This window comes from Ascaphus truei, chromosome 9 (genome assembly GCF_040206685.1).
Source record: "Ascaphus truei isolate aAscTru1 chromosome 9, aAscTru1.hap1, whole genome shotgun sequence".
Classification (NCBI taxonomy): domain Eukaryota; kingdom Metazoa; phylum Chordata; class Amphibia; order Anura; family Ascaphidae; genus Ascaphus; species Ascaphus truei.
The window spans coordinates 32482014-32501678 of record NC_134491.1 but is presented as its reverse complement, the minus strand read 5'-3'; the positions used below and the strand labels follow the sequence as shown (position 1 = coordinate 32501678).

At 41.9% G+C, this 19665-nt stretch overlaps 1 protein-coding gene across 1 annotated transcript in view; it reads right to left on the bottom strand.

Moving 5' to 3' along the window:
* Positions 1-19665, bottom strand: part of LOC142502800 (cytosolic phospholipase A2 delta-like) — a 53115-nt gene that overhangs the window by 6092 nt on the left and 27358 nt on the right. The window contains exons 10-16 of the mRNA XM_075614321.1: positions 12216-12253; positions 7076-7211; positions 4801-4937; positions 2983-3205; positions 2407-2524; positions 1319-1456; positions 433-540 (exon numbers count right to left, since the gene is read on the bottom strand). Of these exons, the coding sequence (XP_075470436.1) occupies positions 433-540; positions 1319-1456; positions 2407-2524; positions 2983-3205; positions 4801-4937; positions 7076-7211; positions 12216-12253 (898 nt within the window). The remainder of the gene's footprint in view (positions 1-432; positions 541-1318; positions 1457-2406; positions 2525-2982; positions 3206-4800; positions 4938-7075; positions 7212-12215; positions 12254-19665) is intronic.

Here is a 19665-nt window from a genome sequence, read left to right as displayed (position 1 = left end):
CTGTACCACGAATTGTATACAGGTGTCTCAACGGATCTTCTTCTGTCATATCTATCACTTTTATGGTTTCCTTAGTTTGCTTTCCCTTTCACCCTAAAGCTGACCTAGTCTTACTAAAGGTTTTATAAGCCTATCACTGGCTGGGTGCGCCTGCTCTGTATCACATGTCTGAAGACAGGGGAGGCCAACTCCAGCCCTCAAGGGCAACTAACAGGTCAGGTTCTAAGGATATCCCTGCTTCAGCACGGGTGGTGGAATCGGTGGCATTGTGCCTGTATTGTTTCACAACACGCTGTGAATGGGAAAGGCATACACTTTCAGGAACGGTGCACTTTCAATTTAATGTCAGCAATTCTACTACTACACGAAGGTACAATGCACAGCAATGAAGATACATTCCCAGACTGAGACAATAAAGGAGAGCAGTCCTACCGAGATCTTGTATGTTGTCCCTGGTGAATCGGTGCCAGAAATTGTCGGAACTCACAGCTGCATACCAGGCGTCCATCAAGCTTATGGAGAATATGTTACTCCACAACCCTGCCGTGGGAAAAGTGCATCAACGAGTAATATAAAGAATGATAGCAGGGTATTTATTTTCCAGTTACAAAGCCACTTCTAATTTTACTTGATAGCAGGAGTGGGCAACTTCAGTCCTCAAGGTCCACCAATAGGTCAGGTTTTCAGGATATCCCTGCTTCAGCACAGGTGGCACAATCAGTGGCTCAGTCTATGACTGAGCCACTGATTGAGCCACCTCTGCTGATACAGGGATATCCTGAAAACCTGACCTGTTGGTGGCCCTTGAGGACTGGAGTTTGCCATTCCTGCTTTATAGAGGAATGTCACAATGCATAACACCTCCAAATCGTATTATTACAGTGGAGAGCAGGAGCTGAAAGCTGAACAGTGACGGTGGACAGAGTTCCTTGCAAATACAAAGGCCATGTAGTGTAATACAGAAGCTTATCCTCACTGCAGGGACTTGCAAGGGACAGTTGGCAGCCATTTTGATTTTTGACTACACTTTGGTCCTGTTGGGGGGGGCTTGATGACCCCTGGTCTGAACCACAAGACAGACTCAAGTGAAGTCTGTGGGAGAAGCATTAGTGCTACAGATGAGCAGGCTGATAGGCCTGTGTGTATATTTATTCTCTCTAGAACTGAAAAAGTGAAATGGACTAAATTTCAAATATTGTGCGACTTCGGCATACTTTGCTCAGATATTTCTTCAGTTTACAGGGCTCATTTGTTAAGATTTGGACTGCAACAATGTGACAGATATGTAACTGGTTTGTGGAGCGGCCGGTGCCCTCACCTTGCAGGTAACAGATCCTGGACTCCGGGAGCCTCTTCGTGAGCCGCCCCATAAAGAACTCGCTGCCGAATTGCTCAGAGCGGATAAAAGCCCCGTACTTTAAGAGACCCACCTCGTATGGGGAGAACTCACACCACTCTGCAGAAGTTAATGGGTTAAAGAAAAGTTACATTGGCTGTTCTGTCTGTATAAACTCCAGTCCTCAAGCCCACCCCAACAGTTCAAGTTTTCAGAATATCTCTGCTTCCCTTCCCTGCGCAGGTGACAAGAGGCACACAGCAGGTGACACCACAAACAGCATTTTGTTTGTGTTTCTACTTTATAGATGAGGACTCACTGTGCATCTTTTATGCTGGGGTTGCAATAAAGTGAATGCAATCAGCCATAGAAAACCTTCTCTACCATTTTGTTTTCTTAAAACTGTTTGACACTTTAGGTTAATTTATATCAAGGAGGTCCAATATCTCGGACGCATGTCAGGCCCTGATCAGGGCGAGAGTTACAACGTCTTTACACAAGGAGTTCATATACATAGTTTTCCAGAATATAGCAACAATGATGTAGTATGGCGAAACACCATGATGACACCTTAGTGTGATGATGTCTGTGTAATGCAATAGTGTTGACAATAATATCAACCACAGTAAACTGCTTCCTAGTGGTGTGGGTGTACCCTGATGAATGGGCGTCCACATGTTGTTACTCTTGTCATCATGAGTATCTCCTTGCAATAAATGATGTCCCTTATTGCTTGAGGAGTTGGACAAGACTAGAGCTGGGCGATTTCCTTACCCTACACATCAGAGATGATTCCTATCTCTTTATAGTTGGCTGAGTCGAAAGATGATGGCGTGACGACCTTCCCCACCCCTCCCCTAATATAGCGCAAACTATACAACTTTTAATTACTGGGGAATTGTTACGGGCTCACAGCTGATTGGGGGGAAAGAATACAAGCAGCTTAGAAAAATCACAACCTTGGCCATTTTTAAGGGATTATTCATATTTAAAGTGTAATGTTTTCTGCATGCGCTGAACCTAGCCATAATTATAATATGGTGTATCAATGCTTTCCTTTTATTACCCACCTTTAAAGTCCACAGTGGTGTTTTCAATGTGCTTGACATTCATTGCCAGGCACAAAGGTAGAGGGTTCTGCCCACGGACCAGCGCCTTCTGCTGATCCGAGAGCTTGGTCTCATTGACCTGTTTGCAAAGAAAATACAATGATGTAACCAAGAGGTTGAAGAGAAAGCAGAGACAAGCTTAGGCTCTTTCTGTGTGTGGGATACAGGAGAGTTCTGATAAGAATGTGTCCTGTGGGTATTACTTAGAAGAAGTGTTGTAGGACTATTATAAATATAAGTGGTCAGTAGTTTCTCATGTATACACATAGGGTGATTGTGTATCCCAATGAGGTAGAGCAGATTTTATGGTGGCCCACTTGGGGCTTAAGAGTGAAAAGGTATGTCTGTTTGCTATGATGTTGTGTATAAACACACAATACCGTAGATGGTAAGTATGGGCCTGTGTGTCTATCTAAGCAGTGCTATTCCATCATAACTTCAAAAGACAATTTACGGTCCATTCAAGTGAATGCAGACAAAGTCACAGAACAGGTGCCATGCTTTGCAATACGTCACACAGGTCTGCATATTACTCACCCCATCGTGGAACATGGATTCAATCAGCAGACCCCAGAAGTCTGTGAAGGACGTCTTGTAGCCTTGCTCTGCTCTCTTGTTCAGCTCATCTCGATAGAAGCTCAGGCGATCCAGGGAGAAAGCCGAGCTCTTGTTTTTGGTCACGTTCCTACGAGCATCTTCTATTGGCACGGCTAGGTCCTTTTGTGACCATTCTGCATCCTCATACAGCTTGGTGATGGCCCTGGGGCAGAAGAGAGCACAACCCATATATAGAAGCCAGAATATTCCTGATCCCTAAATGTGAGCTGAATTAAAGATGCATTCGTCTTCAGTCCAAATTAAGATAAAGTCAGATGACTGTGCTCATCCCATAGCTATAACATTTGCTAGTTTTCTCCATTCTAGTTTCTGTAGCAGGGGTGGGCAATTCCAGTCCTCAAGGGCCAACAACAGGTCCTCATGATATGCCTGCTTCAGCACAGGTGGCTCAGTCAAAGACTGAAGCAGGCATATCCTGAATACCTGACCTGGGTGGCCCTTGAGGACTGAAGTTGCCCAGCCCTGTTCTATAAGTGCTACATTTTTGGCAACACGTTGATACAAAATGTCTTCTTTTATTCTGAATTATGAGTCAGGAAATAGTTAATAGCTGTACATAACTGCAGTGTTCAATGCGGCCTTTGGCATCAGAATGTGTGCTGCTGCCTTTCTTTGCTTGGCTCAAGATATTGTGCACGAAATGTGCACTTTCTGTATTGGTTGAGGTTAAATGCACTGAAACTCAGGATATTGGAGACAATGGGAAGAAGCCTACACCAGGGCACCATCCATTACTGATAGATGTTAAAAGTGTTCAATGTATAGAATGAGTTTATCAGGTATGGACGGTGGCCAGCGAGGGTCAGCATTCTCAGTATGCGATTTCCACCCATTAAAGAACAAATGGAATCTGGGCCAACCTTTCCTAAATACCCAACAACACTTATCACTGTAGGATGGCTTGAATGTATATTTATATATGCATGTAAAATTGGATGTATATTTATATATGCATTTATACAGGCTTGAATATATATTTATATATGCATGTAAAATTGCCTTTCCCAAAACAAATAAAAAAGAAACAAAAATTATTAAAATAGCAACTATTACTAAATGTTTGGCGGGTGGGCTCTGCTTTTCTGGGGGGGAGTCCCCGGGGGTTCACATAACAGGGGTGAAAACAGTAACACACAATTCTTTCAGCACATTTCCCATGAACACCAGCTTCAGCATAGTTACATAGCAGTGTGTTCATACTCAGTATATATTTATATTGCTACATGGCCATGCTCAGTATATATGCTCAGTATATATTTATATGGCTGCATGTTCATTTTCAGGCTGGGATATATGGAACAATTACCTGAAAGCTGCAATGCTGCCAACATGATCCCTTTCATGTATCTTAAGTATTTCAAGCAGAAAGCCTCACAGTTTGGGGGGCTACAACCACACTACGGTGGTACTAAGCTGTAAGGAGCCTTAATGCCCCACTTACTGGAATAGGCAACATGGTGTCTTGAAATTTGGCATTGTTTAGTAAATATACCCCTAATTGTATTTATGTAGAGTGCATTTCTCCTTTTACATGATGTCAATAAGTACTATGTTATTGGTCAACGTTACTGCTGATTCAGCAACTTCCTGGTGGCAGGTATTTCCTTCCATACCAAGATTAAGTGTTCAAGAGGCAAACGCTCCCAAACCAGGGGGTAGCCTCATGGTGATGGACCAGTATGGCCTTGCAGCTGAAGACCACAGTGCTCAAATCATGCGTGGAAGATTCCATCTTACCAGGTGGAACCAGAAGCTCCAGTGATGTAGGAGACACAGTCCAAGAGATTCAACTTCTTGAGTCCAGAAAGGGTGCCATAGAGGGAAGTCATAGCTCTAGTTCCACCTCCTGTTGTTGTAATAGCAATCAAAGGAATCTATTCAAGAAGACAATGCCAAATCAGTCTTGATAGTGACCAATCAGAATGCTTCATTCACCCAAGCTCAGGAGGGACCTTATTATTCTGTGAGGTGAACCAGAGCTGTCACACGTGAACCATATTCATTGACACAGGGGGTTTTCATGGTGACCTTGAACCTGTCTTTTCATTCAGCTGTCTACCAGCCCTTATGGAGGAGTTCAGTTTCAATGGTAAACACAATCATTGTCTCTTGTATTTCCTTACTGTAATCCCAAACCAATTAGTGGGGTTAGGCAATCTTCTTATGTCACAATAATAGAGTGTCTCACTGTAATGTTATTCATGAAAATCAGGCATTCGTTTCTAATTACTAGTTAGCCTGTGTGTGAGACACCCTCTTATCACACATCAGCAAGGTAATCCACAGGCTCCAATGTCTATAATAATACAAGAGCCTGTGTGTCTGTCTTTCTGATCCATAGCTCAAAGACCATGAAACCTAGAGACTCGAAACCTGGCATACATACTAAGGGGACCCTATGGGTTATTTTTTTATTTAAACACATTCATTCTATCCGTTATTAACATTTCTCTGACGAGTCAGAGCATTTCTTACTGACAAACTCTAGTGGGCAGCACTTTCAAAGTAAAAAGTGAGGGGAGGAAGGAATTAAATTGTGAGTGGGGAGGAGGGGGTAAAATTGTGAGTGGGGGGGAGGGGGTAAAATTGTGAGTGGGGGGAGGGGGTAAAATTGTGAGTGGAGGGAGGGGGTACAATTGTGGGGATTACTTCAACCCGTGCAAAGCAGCTACTTTAGCAAGTAATATAATAAACGCTAATGCTGAAATAACAGCTAAATGATCGTATATCCTTCTGCTCCTGGAAGGGCGGGGTGCTTTGCAGGTTCTGACAGGAGGTTGTCATTAAAAAAAGTTACAAAAAGGAGGTAAGAAAAAACAGCATATTATGGCAACTTAAGCCTATAAACTCACATACTATAAAATATTCCATTAAGGCACAAAACCAGGTCCTCAGTCATTACATTGTTCCACAGAAGCAGAAAAAACATTGACTTTCCAAAGCTCAAGGACAGGAGGCCTGTATAATGGGGTATTGAACTACAAAGTGCTTTAACTTAATGGGTTCTGCAATGCAAAACTTCCTACAGGCTCCTGCAGCGCCGATATGCGCAAACATATCCCCTTCTGATAACTCCTAGTCACTCAGGGGCCAAAGTGCTATGAGGATTGTTTCATGGATGAAGAAATAGAAAGTGAAGGACAAAGCATGTATAGACTAGGAATAATATCACCAGTGCCTTCTGTGATGCTTCATCTCCCTATGCAGCAGGCACCTATATCAAATTGTAAACTATTCAATATAAATCAGTACTACAGATATGTATTGTACAGACATGCACAACACTGCCAGTGATTTAGATTCATGTAATCATGTCTGATTTCAGAGGCATTCATCTGGGTGAAAATCCTGGTGCCCGGCTGCTTCCAGAGGTTGGGAAGCTGGGGCACCGGCAAATTACCAGTTTTGCCTGTTTATAAGGCAACATTTTTTCCATAAAGTTAAGTTGAAAAGTACATACACGTCTTATAATCAGGCCCGCCCTCTGTTTGCGAGCCAATCAGCAGTCGGATGTATGAGGTAGGAGGGAAAAACGGAGGAAGCTCCACCTTGGGGGCCTGAAGCCGCCATATTGCTTGTGGCAGGAAGCTTAAACCGCGAGAGACACAGAGACAGAGAGAGGAAGACAGAGACACAGATACAGAGAGATAGACAGATACAGAGAGAGACAGAGAGAGAGACACAGGTACAGAGAGAGACACAGGTACAGAGAGAGACACAGAGACAGAGAGAGGCAGACAGAGACACAGATACAGAGAGAGACACAGGTACAGAGAGAGACAGACAGAAAGACACAGGGTGTGTGTATCTATATGTATTATAAATTATGTGTGTATTCTATCCAATTCCCGCTACTACTGAAATTAGAGGGTCACCTTATAGTCAGGGCCACCCTATAAATCGGGCACATACGGTACTCAAACCCACATCTGGTGTGTGCACCTTTTTGGGCTTGGAATTGAACTCACAGAATTGGCCTATCTCCGATAACCTGGGACCTTCACACACAAACCTCATGCTCCTTTAAATCTCTGTCCAGCTTCAGAACCTTCTTCAGTGCGGCAGCGATCACCTTGCTTCTCTTGTGCAGGAAATTCTTTTCCTCGCTGCAGATATCGAACCCCAGGCGAATGTCCAGCTTTTGCGTGCTGCAGAGACAGAAAAACAAATGATCTTGGTTAAAAGAGGTAGATAAGAAACGGCGTTTAGGAGAAAATGCTTCTTAATGAAATAGATGAGAAGCTCAAGGTGCGTTTTTATTGCTGGAGCTAAACAAAAATAGTCCAGGAGGCAATGGCAAAAATGACCCCTAATTATTAAGCAGGAAGCTAATAATGTGTAAATGTTCATGCACGCTGTCACCGCAATCCATCCGTTACAAATATGGTCTATGTTAAATCTTTATAATTATATAACGTGTATATCCTCTCTGTACTAAAGTGTAAAGAGGCCGTTTACATGGTTCAGAGATTGTATCAATGTACAGCTGCTGTTAATTCATTTATATATATATATATATATATATATATATATATATATATATATATAGTAACAGCCAGCGAGAATCCTTATTAACTGGTGACCTTTATTCTAAAAAAAACATCCTAAGCTTGTGTTAGAAAAAAGAAAGGGATGTTTAATGCCCGTTTGTTACAATATAAATCATTGATGCGCATACCTACAGATTCTCACCCACCTAACACTTCTTTTGTTTAGAGAATGTAGACCCGTAAACTTTATTGGCTTCTACCGATATACTATAGGTCAGGGCCGGCCAACTCCAGTCCTCAAGGGCCACCAGCAGGTCAGGATTTAAGGATATCCCTGCTTCAGCACAGGTGGCTCAATCAGTGGCTCAGTTGTTGATTGAACCACGTGTGCTGAAGCAGGGATATCCTGAAAACCTGACCTGCTGGTAGCCCTTGAGGACAGGCGTTGGCCACTCCTGCTGCAAGTGATGAGACGTAACTCTCAATGTACAGTATTACTTTCTTGTAAAACATTTATAAATGAACATAGATAAGATAAATAATGTATATACTGGCTCCCTGGGGGGGCCGTGTTTGTCTTAAGAAATATTTCATATGGTCCTTTTTTTTTTTGTCTATGGGTGTTTCTTTGACTTGGGTGCCACGATGATAGATATAGCATACATGTTGTATTGCTGACACATTCATAGTTATATAGAGAGTTATTTGAAGCAGCTTTGCGTATTTAGGAACCACCTTGAGCAATTAACCTGCTGCAATATAAAGTAACTCTGAGTATGTCTACATACTCCTCCAAAGTTCCTTCCACAGTCCGAGAATATCAGCGACATCTCAAAAATGACAGTAGTGGATCCTCATTGCACATTGCTACTTTCTCTTCCCAACGCCTACAGAGAAAAGAAAAACTCTGCAACCTTTAAGGCGTGTCCCTATTTTTCCAGTTGGTTATTTGACATGGCATGTATATAAATCTGATTCCTTCTTGCGACATGTCCAGCCCACCCATTTTCATGTCTTCATTCCAAAGGTTCCCATCGTTTGGTACATGCTGGCCAAGGTGGACAGTCTTCCACTTCTTGTAGTTCAAATCCATTTATTTAGATCTTTATGGAGCTGACACATTTGTTGAACATCTAGACTTGTGGCAAAAATAACAATGTCATCTGCAAATTGTAGGTGACAAGTATTCACGGTTGATTTTGATTACCTTGTCTTCCCAATTGAATCTCCTGAACACTTCAAATGTTGCTGTAAAATGCGTTGGTGACAGTCTACATGTTGCACTCCCTTGCTGATCCTTTCTTACCTTGCTTGTATCTTCATGTAATCTAACGGGTTTAAGTGGCATTGTCGTAAATGTTCCTTATAGTATCAATATATGCTTCAACGGTTTGTCTTCTTAATGCCTTTAAAACCGGTGAGGGTGTACACAGAATCAAATGCTTTTTCATAAGCTACGAATCCTAAAATGAGTGGTAGGTAACACTCATTACTTCAGGAAATCACTTCTTGTACAACTTTGATGTGGTCTATTGTGTTGTATCCACTGCAAAATCCCACTTGTTCTCTAGGCTGGGCAAAGTCTGTTGCAGCCAATTAGTGCATATCTTCGTAAAAATCCTGTAATCTTGTCTCCGTTCTTGTGGATGAGGATAACTACAGTGTGGCATTACTCCATTGTTATAGACATTTCCTTTTCTTCAAACAGAATGTAAAGAGTTTATACAACAGAATAAAGAGATAGACAGCACTCAGAAAATACAAGGAAATGATAATAGCCACAGGGTGCTCAAGGGAACAGGGAGTACCCTAATATCTCCAAACAATATCAAAGAACAAGGTGGTTCCCAGCACTCGCTGATGCCAGTAAATACAGAGATGGGAATATGCCAAGTCCAACATTTTATGATAGAAGCACAAGACTATAATAATGGAACCATGCCATACACAAAAAAAAAGTATCACGTGATCCTGAAAGCACAAATGCAAGGGGAAAAAAACACAGGGGAAGGGAAACAAGAGACAATGGAATAACCACACAGGGGGAGGTATGGGGAGGGGGAGAAAGGGAAAATAGGGGGCAACGTTTCGGGGTAAAGACCCCTTCGTCAGGCCCGTTCCCTAAGGTCCCACAGACCAAAGGTACTTCCCTATTCCCCGTGTCAAAAAAACAGACCCAAAAATAGAATCACAACCTACTGAAAATCAAAAGAATGTGCAGATAATATAAACTGTAGTGTCAATTAATTAAATCAGCAAGAGTCACAGAGTCAACAAGAAAAGAGGAGGACCATGTATACTCCAACTGAATTCAAGTGCAGTATACAACGTCCTCATCTTGCATGTTGGTATATACCTTTCCCACCTTAGCTGGGTATATTCTTCAAGCTTTCATAGTATGGTTGAACCTACAAGCACAGGTGACACTGTACATCTTCTTGAACACCCGATGCCACCTTGGAGGCAGTGAGGTAAGGATTTGTGGGCAAGGATATATATAATATAGGTATACATTTCTTACTGTTATTTATCTTTCTCATGTGTTTACCTAAGCTGCAGAGACTTTCCACAAACTCTATTAACCATAAAGCACAAATAATATTCATAAATAACGCTTTGGAACGGAAAAAGTCTGTGTACTGTCACAGGGGGACTCAGAGAAAGATAAATAATGGGAAAAAAAGGAGTCTGGAATGATGGCTTGTAAAACCTTTCTTACAAATCTAGCCTCCTCTGAGGCCGACACACCTAATGTATAATGATTAATGAACGTATACTGCAAAGACCATGTAGCAGCTTTGTATATTTCATCTGCTCAGGCAAGGGGACTGTTGGCCCATGACGTAGCTATTGCTCTAGTAGGATGAGCCTTGATTATTAATGGACACTCCAGATGTTTCAGCTAAGAAGCCTCCTGGACGCATAGTTTGATCCAACTAGCGATGGAAGATATAGAGGCAGAAGAGCCTCTTCTGTTTCCTGAAAACAAAACAAATAATCAATCTGATTTTCAATAATGCTCCAACTTAACAACATAATGAGATAAGACTCTCATTACATCTAAGCAACGCAAATGCTCCTCCTTTTTACACTTGGGATTTGGACAAAATGAAGGAACAATTCATATGAAAGGCAGAGATTTCTTTAGGAAAGAACTGAGGTACAGGCCACAAAACAATCGTACCCTGATGAAGTCTAACATGCTGTGCTGTACAAGATAAAGCCTGTAATTCCCAGAGTTCTGCTGGCTGAAGTAAAAACTGCAAGGAATCCTGCCTTAAGAGTCAGTCATTTATCTGAAAGTTGAAGCAATGGTTCAAAACAAGCAGCAGATAATGTTTGCACAATAATATTTCAATCCCAAGCCGGAACTAGAGGATGAATTCAAAGCCTAAGCTTATCCACTGCTTTAAGAAAACAGGATATATCCTTTTTGTTAGCTAAAGATGTATCACGGAACACTCCTAAGGCTGTAACTTAGCCTCCATTCTCTTAAAATCAAGGCCTTTATCATATCCACTCTGCAAAAAAATCCAGTACATGAGGAGATCTGGCCTTTATCGAATCAAAGTCTTGTGTAATACACCCCCTGGAAAAGACATTCCATACCCAATGGTATATTTTGGACGTGGATTGCTTCCAGGCGCACAGCAAAGTCTAGACAACTTGGTCCGCCAAACCCCTGCTCTTTAAATACAGCCTCTCAATCTCCATGCCGTCAAGGCAAGGAATGCTGCCCTTATTTGACCCTGTGTGAGAAGATCCGGTAGGAGTGGCAGCTCCCAGGGAGTCTCTATGGACATCTTTAGTACTGTAGGTCCGCAAACCATGGCTTTTGTGGCCAGAATGGGGCTATGACAATAGCCTCTACTTCCTTTTTCCTGATTTTTGTCAGAACTCTCTGAACCATGGGCAGAGAAAACATGTATACTAGTGGAAAATTCCACTGCATCAACAACGCTTCTGTAAAGTTTGCCCTTTGGTCGATATTCCGGGAACAAGAAACTTGGAGTTTTGCATTTTCTGATGTAGCCATAAGGTCTATTATCGGAATCCCCCATCTGGAGGTCACTTGATTGAACACTGAATTCAGAGGCCACTCTACTGCGTGGATCCTGTGACGACTTAAGAAGTCCACAGATAGATTTGATTCCCCTGTGATATGCATTTATATGCAGGACTGAATTTTGTGCCCAAGACAGAATCTTTGAAACTTCCTTAAATGCTTACAAACTTTGCGTGCCTCCGCGTTTATTCAGGTAAGCCACTGCAGTGGCGTTGTCTGAAATGACTGGGAGAGCTTCTCCTTGAAGAGTAGAGCAGTTGATTATTGCCCTGAAGATTGCTCTGATCTCCAGAACATTTGTTGGGAGCGAGCTTTCTACGGCAGACCATTTCCTGTACGAGAAGGATTAACACACGCAGGTAGGAAAAACAGACTGGTGCTCTGAGATGGGAGAAGTCTTTCTAGCTCGGCAAATGTAGTCCCACAATGCAGGAGGAGGGGCAGAAACCCCATTGTATGTACGATCACGGGGGACGAGAAATATATATATTTGTTTATATACTGCCACACGTACACACAGACAGATACTGCAAAGGAAGAGGTGCAAGGGTTATATGTATTTTAACATTATGTGGCACAAAGATTAAATAATTTACCAGTCTTTTGCTGAGAGCTTCAACTCCAAGGGCTTGGCCTAAGAACAAAGCACAGAAGAGATGAGGAGGCTTAAACACGTTAAATACATTTAGTTACTTTAGATGCTGACCCGCGCATCAGTCCAGAGCAAACAATGAAGATGCACTGTTTACTGCATGTTGGCAAATGTTCTGCTGATATCACTACCCCTGGCTACATCAATGTCTACTCCACACACACACACAAATTATTGAAATGAAGGTTTCTCTTTTCTTTAAGTTTAATATATCATAGAAAAAGCTCCAGTAATATAAGCCCTTTTCACATACTTTGTCAATAAAAGGGGCAACATTCTGACAAAGTCTATGGGAGGCTGTTCTAGTATACAAGAAAGACATTGCTCCTTGCATGTGGATTGCATTAAAAACATGCATTTGCTTTAACTTGTGATAAGGCCCCTTTTAAAGAAGGTGTGAAAACGTCACCTTTACTTAAACTTGTGCTGTGATTTATAGAGTTACATTTCCAAAATATATAGTGTGAATGTTAGAGTTGATGTGGCCAACAGCAGACATCGCATCTGTAAGATAGAATGGAACAGTCAATGACCCACATTAAAAGACAAAATATACAGTCATTTAGTGGCATTAATAATTAATACTTATCCATACAACAGTCCCCCTGGTTTCACTGTTATGCACAATATCAGACCATACTTAGGTTATTTACCTGCGACTTCCTGTTTCACTTTGTACACGATCTGTGACACAAAGTCTTGTAAGATTACAGTACTTACAATGAATACCACTTCCATTACAACCCCCACCCCCCCCCCACACCCACCCCCGAGCCCCCACCCCTCCACCCCTTACTGTCAAAGAGGCCTGCAACACACAGAACTGACATTAGCACCCAAACGCCTTAACCTCTGGGTTGCTAAGGCGGGGCTTGCAATGCATTGCAGACACCATTGGCAGCTAAAGGGTTCGTACTGCACAGAAACACAGGGAAGTCCATGCACCCCCTGTCCACTTTTTTTCCAATGCTCATGGGAATTAGTAAAGAAGAAGAGTCTGGGGAAAAGTTGGTGACCCTAAATACATATATATATATATTCATGCATTTTTCTGGGGGAGGTACAGTTTGGGATACTGCACCTCTACATCATTTGAGTCCTAGCAGAGCCCTTTCTATCTCCGGCTATTCTAAGTGGATACTGTGATGTTTAGTTCCATTCATTTGAACGGACCTAAAATCTTCACCTACGTTAGGAAGCAGCTTCCCTGCATACTGAAGAGGGGCCAAGATACATCGCGTTTGAATGTAAGATCTACTGGGAAGCAGCAGGAATCCTCTGTGTATGAACTTCTAACACTTTGGTTTTATGATTTCTGTTTTCTTAAACCCACTAATGCTGAACCGCACTTCTCAGTGACTAGGTAAAGGAAGCTGTCTCCTCACAGCCCTCCTTACTGTTTCTCCCCCCTAGTTAATGTAATTGAAGAGTCTCTTGGAGTACAACACCCCTAGGCTTACGTACGGGATCACCCAGCACAGAAAATTTTATGGATAAAGCTTAGCCAGAAAGCCAAGGCAGAAGAACAAACTGTTCCTGTTTTTGTGGTTACTTGGCAATCACTATCTAGAATAGACAATTAGCAATAATAAATACTAGAACTAATAATAAAGTTAATTATGTTCTTAAATTGGTGTATTTTCTGATGGGTCCTGGTTGTAAGACCTTGGCAGCCCTCCTTCGGGAAACACTACAGTTAAGGTATATATAAATAATTTTTGGGAAGGGGATGGGTGTTGCTGCTTGTGAACCAGCATATGTGGAAACAATGCTCACAAATCCAACAGCAAATTATTAGGTTGATGACAGGTTGAAAATCCTCGTTGATACCACAAGGTCGAAGACTACAAGTCATCCTTAACTCCTCCACCGCTAAAGGGGTCTGAGACGTGACCTCTGTAGGTACTGTATGCTACCTTATGCTTCATTATTCAACAGCTGTCCTGCCTACTTAAATAATTTTAAAAAATTGTTTTGCAACCTTTTAACAAGGTCTTTTTGGCTGCAAAGATGTTACTTTGTTGGTTAAACAGATTTAGAGAAGACAGGTGCTTGCAATTCTCTAACTCCTGTAACTGCATTAGTGGTTTAGGATGGAAGTGACAAACTCTGTTTTGTTAGTCTATAAAGGATGTTGGGTTGATGCAGTCTGGGTTGTGCTATTAGGGAGAAGGGCAGTGAGCTTCCATGAGCACTGGAAAATAACTTATCCACAGGGAGCTGGCACGGACTAACCTTATGCCTCCAGAGCGTGAGGTTTCTTCGAGCTCCCTTGCTCAGGACTGTCCAGCAGCTAGAGATCACTTCTGTCCGAGATGGGTGTAAGGCTGATGATGCAGAGGATCTTCTAGGCTAAAGGGACAGGTAAAAAAAGAACTAAAACAAAAGGACAACGCACCTGATTCTAAACTAGATGGAGAGGAACCTACAGCAGCTTAGTCACCCAATGTTGTAAAACTGATTCCGATTACAAGGCTGTAATGCCCATTTCAGCTTACTACAGTATGAGCCCACTACTCAACACAGTGCAAAGCCATTAACACAATTAATAATGCATTATTCTACACTCACATGGACTCACTTTAAAACACTAACTGTGCATTAATGTATTCTTACCATACGAAGTAGAGGCCTATAAGACAACTGGTGTTATAACCCTAGGGTTTAGACTACACACCCACTTACCTTCTCAGGTGTGAAACATACAGGGTCATAGCACCCATACAAACAAAGCACAGGCTCACAATGTCAGCAGTACATAACAATATATAAGCATCCATGGCTCTATTTGTATCGTTGCGTGTGTGCAAACCTCAGTATATCTACCTTAAGTGCATTGAAATAAATGTTTTTGAACAGGTCGTAAATAAGGGCATCACCTATTCATTGGCTAATAGTTCTACTTATTGCTGAGCTGACAAATAACTATTACTAATGACTAATGGTGACGCATGAGGAAGTTGATGAAAGATGTGCAGAGCAGCATTTTAACGTGAATAAATAAAAACATAGTGTATGACTACACACTTCTAAATGAGCAAAGTTGTTTACAGAACCAATAGACAAACTGATATAAGCCTTTGATATGTATGATACAAACGTATTTATGAAACAACAGAAATACATAAGTGGGGGGAAGTACAGTGCGGTGTAGTAGTTCAGGTATTGAACACAGAAGCAGGGTGACGATAAGCACTTTGTGTGACATTGGGTAAACCATTTAACTTCTGTGTAACAGCTCAGTGTCAGTAATAATAATGTGTTCCTTTCTCAGATTCCACCCCAGAGGTGGACTCATGTACCTGTAGTATAATTGTTAGGCTGTGGGACTGAAAGTAGTTATTTACATAAATTAGATGAAATTATTATTGCTACTAAAGAACACTGTGCTATACTACGCACCATAGCCCCTTTGCTACTGGTCTTTAATACTAGACATCTGTTCCATTGGATGCCAGCAGAACACGGCACGGACTGGAGCTGCTTGGGGCTCAAGTAATGAGCCATGTTATGAATGCATATTAGCCATATATGTGTGCTAGTGTCTATCACCCGTTCCAAGAAATACACACCGTAAACTAAACAATATAGGACACTTTGTATAAAGGTATTACAGAAACTCCACACAAAACTCTTATGTAAACTGATTTGGGACTTTGTCAGTAAGAACTTTTTGGGGATGTGAATTTTGGCTTTTTTTTGTTTTACTATTACATAGTGCAGAATGTATATTTTCACGTGGGAAGATTCCCTGCCCCTAAATCTAAATTGCCATTTCAAAGAGCTTTATAAAATGTATTTTAATCACTTTTGCTCTGGAGGTATAGTGGTTAACAGCCACCATTCTTTCAATGCAGAGTAGGGGTGCTCAATGCCAGTCCTCAAGCCCCCCCCACCCAAGAGGCCAGGTTTTTAGGATATACCTGCTTCAGCATAGGTGGCTCAATCAGTCCCTGTTTAAGCACAGATGGCTCAATCAGAGAATTGAGCAACCTCTGCTGAAGCTGGGATATCCTGAAAACCTGACCTGTTGGGGGATGGAGGGGGCTTGAGGACTGGGGTTGAGCCCCCCTGATGTAAAGCGTTGCACTACAAAGACACCAAGTGAGAACATACACGAAACAAAACATTCACCGTAAAAGCTATCAAGAGATCAGAAGTATCAAAAACATGCATTTGTTTTAGTTCAGAATCACATGAAAAGCAAGCATGATTACAAGGAAAATAAGGTGTTAGTAATGAATTTTACATGGTTGTTATGTCTCCGGAGTGTTGCAATATCCGATCAGAAATTATCATTCAGCAAAGCTCAAAAACGTTCCTTCGCGCATCAGGTCCCCCTCCGCATGGAACGTTCAGACATACAGCAATTTGATTGGCTCACCTTGTCTCCCCACTCTACAGCTCTCTCAGAATGTGCCATTCACCCACACTTTACGGGGGAGTCTAGGTACCAGTATGCATTTTAACTGCAAACATACACATTACCTTTCAGCTTCTGCCACCTACTCCGGCACTTGTGGTTAAGTAGAGTACGTGAGCACTGCTGCTTTAACCTGTATGCTGCCGGAGAGAACGGGCTGCATCCTTCTTGCAGGGGAGGTGTTAAATCAGATACTGCTAATAAGATAAAGCTGTCTACTCACTATATCAATGATGTTTTGATGCTCATAATGTTGTTCTGGGGATCACTCTTATTTCAAGACGACAGGTACATCATACACACCTCTGACTGGCACGGTCCCTACTCAGTCTTGTGACCATACTCATGTCTTATTGCAGGAGCGCCCAACCCCAGTCCTCAAGGGCCACCAACAGGTCATGTTTTAAGCATATCCCTGCTCAGCACAGGTGGCTCAGTCAACAACTGAGCCACTGATTGAGCCACCTGTGTCGAAGCAGGAATATCTTTAAAACTTGATCTGTTGGTGGCGCATAAGGACTGGCGTTGGCCTCCCCTGTCTTATTGAGTGGCATCGTGGTGGCCTCATGACGCTTCCCCAACGTCACAGAACGTCAATACGTTAGCGACCGTGCATATGTTTAACCTCCGTTATTCATTTTACTCTATCCCCGTCTTTGCCAGAGGTGCCTGCGTCGGCCCACCTGGATGCGGAATTGGTAAACGGAGGCCCTGACTTACAGTATGGTGATGTGGTGGGTGGGTGACCTACCTCTTATGTGATAGGCGGGAGCCTAGTTCTCAGGATACCTTGAATCACAGAACACCAGCTCTGCTTTGTCTTTGGTACTTTCTTGCTTTTTAAGGTCACCCTGAAAGTATCAACCTATCCAAATCCGTAACGGTGCCATGGGTGAAGCGTGCTGGGATTAAATAGCACTGTGTACCATCACATTTCCTCACTATTATTTTATTTACAGCAGGGGAGGCTAACGCCAGTCCTCCAGGGCCACCAACAGGTCAGGTATTCAGGATATCCCTGCTTCAGCACAGGTGGCTCTGAGCCACCTGTGCTGAAGCATCCTGAAGACCTGACCAGTTGGTGCCTTTGAGGACTGGAGCTGGCCACTCCTGATTGAAAGGGTAATGGATAGGACTTAATATAAAAGTGCAACAACAGTGACTTATTGTTATTTAGTTCACAAACATAGTGAGCGGAGACTTGGGATGGGCTTAGTCTCCTCTGATTTCCTCTGTCTGCTCCCTTTTGTGTGGTCACCGTTTGCTAAACCTGAGCTTTCACATGGCACATCTCTATTCTCTTCCCCTCTGACACGGGAAGAGACAGGAGCACAGATTGAGCAAACACTTGATTGACTTGAAGCTCTCCCCAAATTAAAAGGAAAATTTGCTTGATTTCCATAGAAGCAAAAAGAGCCAATTTTTGTATTTAAGCATGATCACATTTGCAAAGTAAGACAATTTGATTGGTTGGCTCTTTACAAAATGTTGTTTTTTTTTTGGTGATCTTTTATGCGCGTCCGCAAATTAACCCCTTCCCCTCCCGAACAGTAGAAAAGGGTTTTTTATTGGATTATTTCATGCACTTTGGGCAATGCCAGCAATCGATCTGCAGCATTCAGAAAACTATTTCTTTTTTTATAAATATCTGATTTCACAACATGTTGCAAAGTGCGCAGTTTTCAGCTCAGTTTGCCCAATCACTGCCTTTTGGCTGGCTTTCACTGACAAGTATCGATTAGTATTTCCTATGACACTACCATTTTAAAGAAATGTAAAAATAATACCTGATTCCAAGGGAGTGGAAGGAGGCCGCGGAAGCAGCAGCAATTTGTATCAACCTAGTTGTTAAATTTTCAATAATCAAATACCAGTTGTTGGCCAATTGAAAAGCACACCATTTTATATTTGCATCTTGGGAAATCATGCATTTTTCTGATTGCAAATCATTACAGAGCCTGTCTTCTCGGCACTTTAAAAATATACATATCTTTTATTTTTTATTTATTTTTTTCAAATATATGCAGCCTCTGATTATCTTTATGGAAAACGAATGACCTAAGCTGCTGATCGTTTTATTCTCCCGTGATCAATGAACACAAATCCTGCTTCCCGGGGTTCACTAAATGGCTGCCTTTCAGTTTCAATCAATCCTTCATCCAGTGCAACTCGGCAGCTACAATGTATTCTTATATTACAAAGTAACAATAACTATTGTTACAGTTTGCAGCTCAAACTGTTGGGAACATAGGCAACAGATGATCACAAACAGCAAAGCGATGTAAAGATCTTGCACTGCTGGGGAGGTGGGCTAAACCTGCTATAGACATCAAAGGATGCTCAGTATATTAAAACTGATAAAAAATAGCATTGAGTTGAATTAAAAGAAAAAAAAATGTAGTATTATTAGAGAACTGATTTATAAAAAATAAAAAAACACACATGTTGGGTATTGCAGGGGCTGCTCCTTTAAACAAGACGAGGGCAGTGTAATGTAACATGCTGGCAATATCGTTGTACAATTACTGTACATTATTGAGATACATACTGTAGTTGTTGTTTTTTCATCTCACTACTGACTCATTAAATGACTGACTTTGTTTTACCTATGATGAAATTAAAACTGTCTGCACCCTGTCAGGTAGTGGCAGGTAGGAAAGCCGGGTCACGGGGCTCTGTTATTAGTTCTATTCAGGAAAAGGTAAGTGTTTTTGTCCTTCTGCAAAGCTTTGATGCGGCCGATTTTGAAGCATTGTGTCACCCTTTAATAAAATACTTGTTCCATTACACCGGATTAACAGGAAGCTTAGAACGCATGACCTATGACAAGAGGCGCGAGGAAATTACTTATTCAGAACAAAAATGTTTTTGGTGACAGCCCATGTAACGGCTACATTAGGGCCAGGCTGCAGCAAGAGATTAAGCCAAATTGTTTAATGTGTTTGTAATCCTATTTTCTTTACTTAAAAAC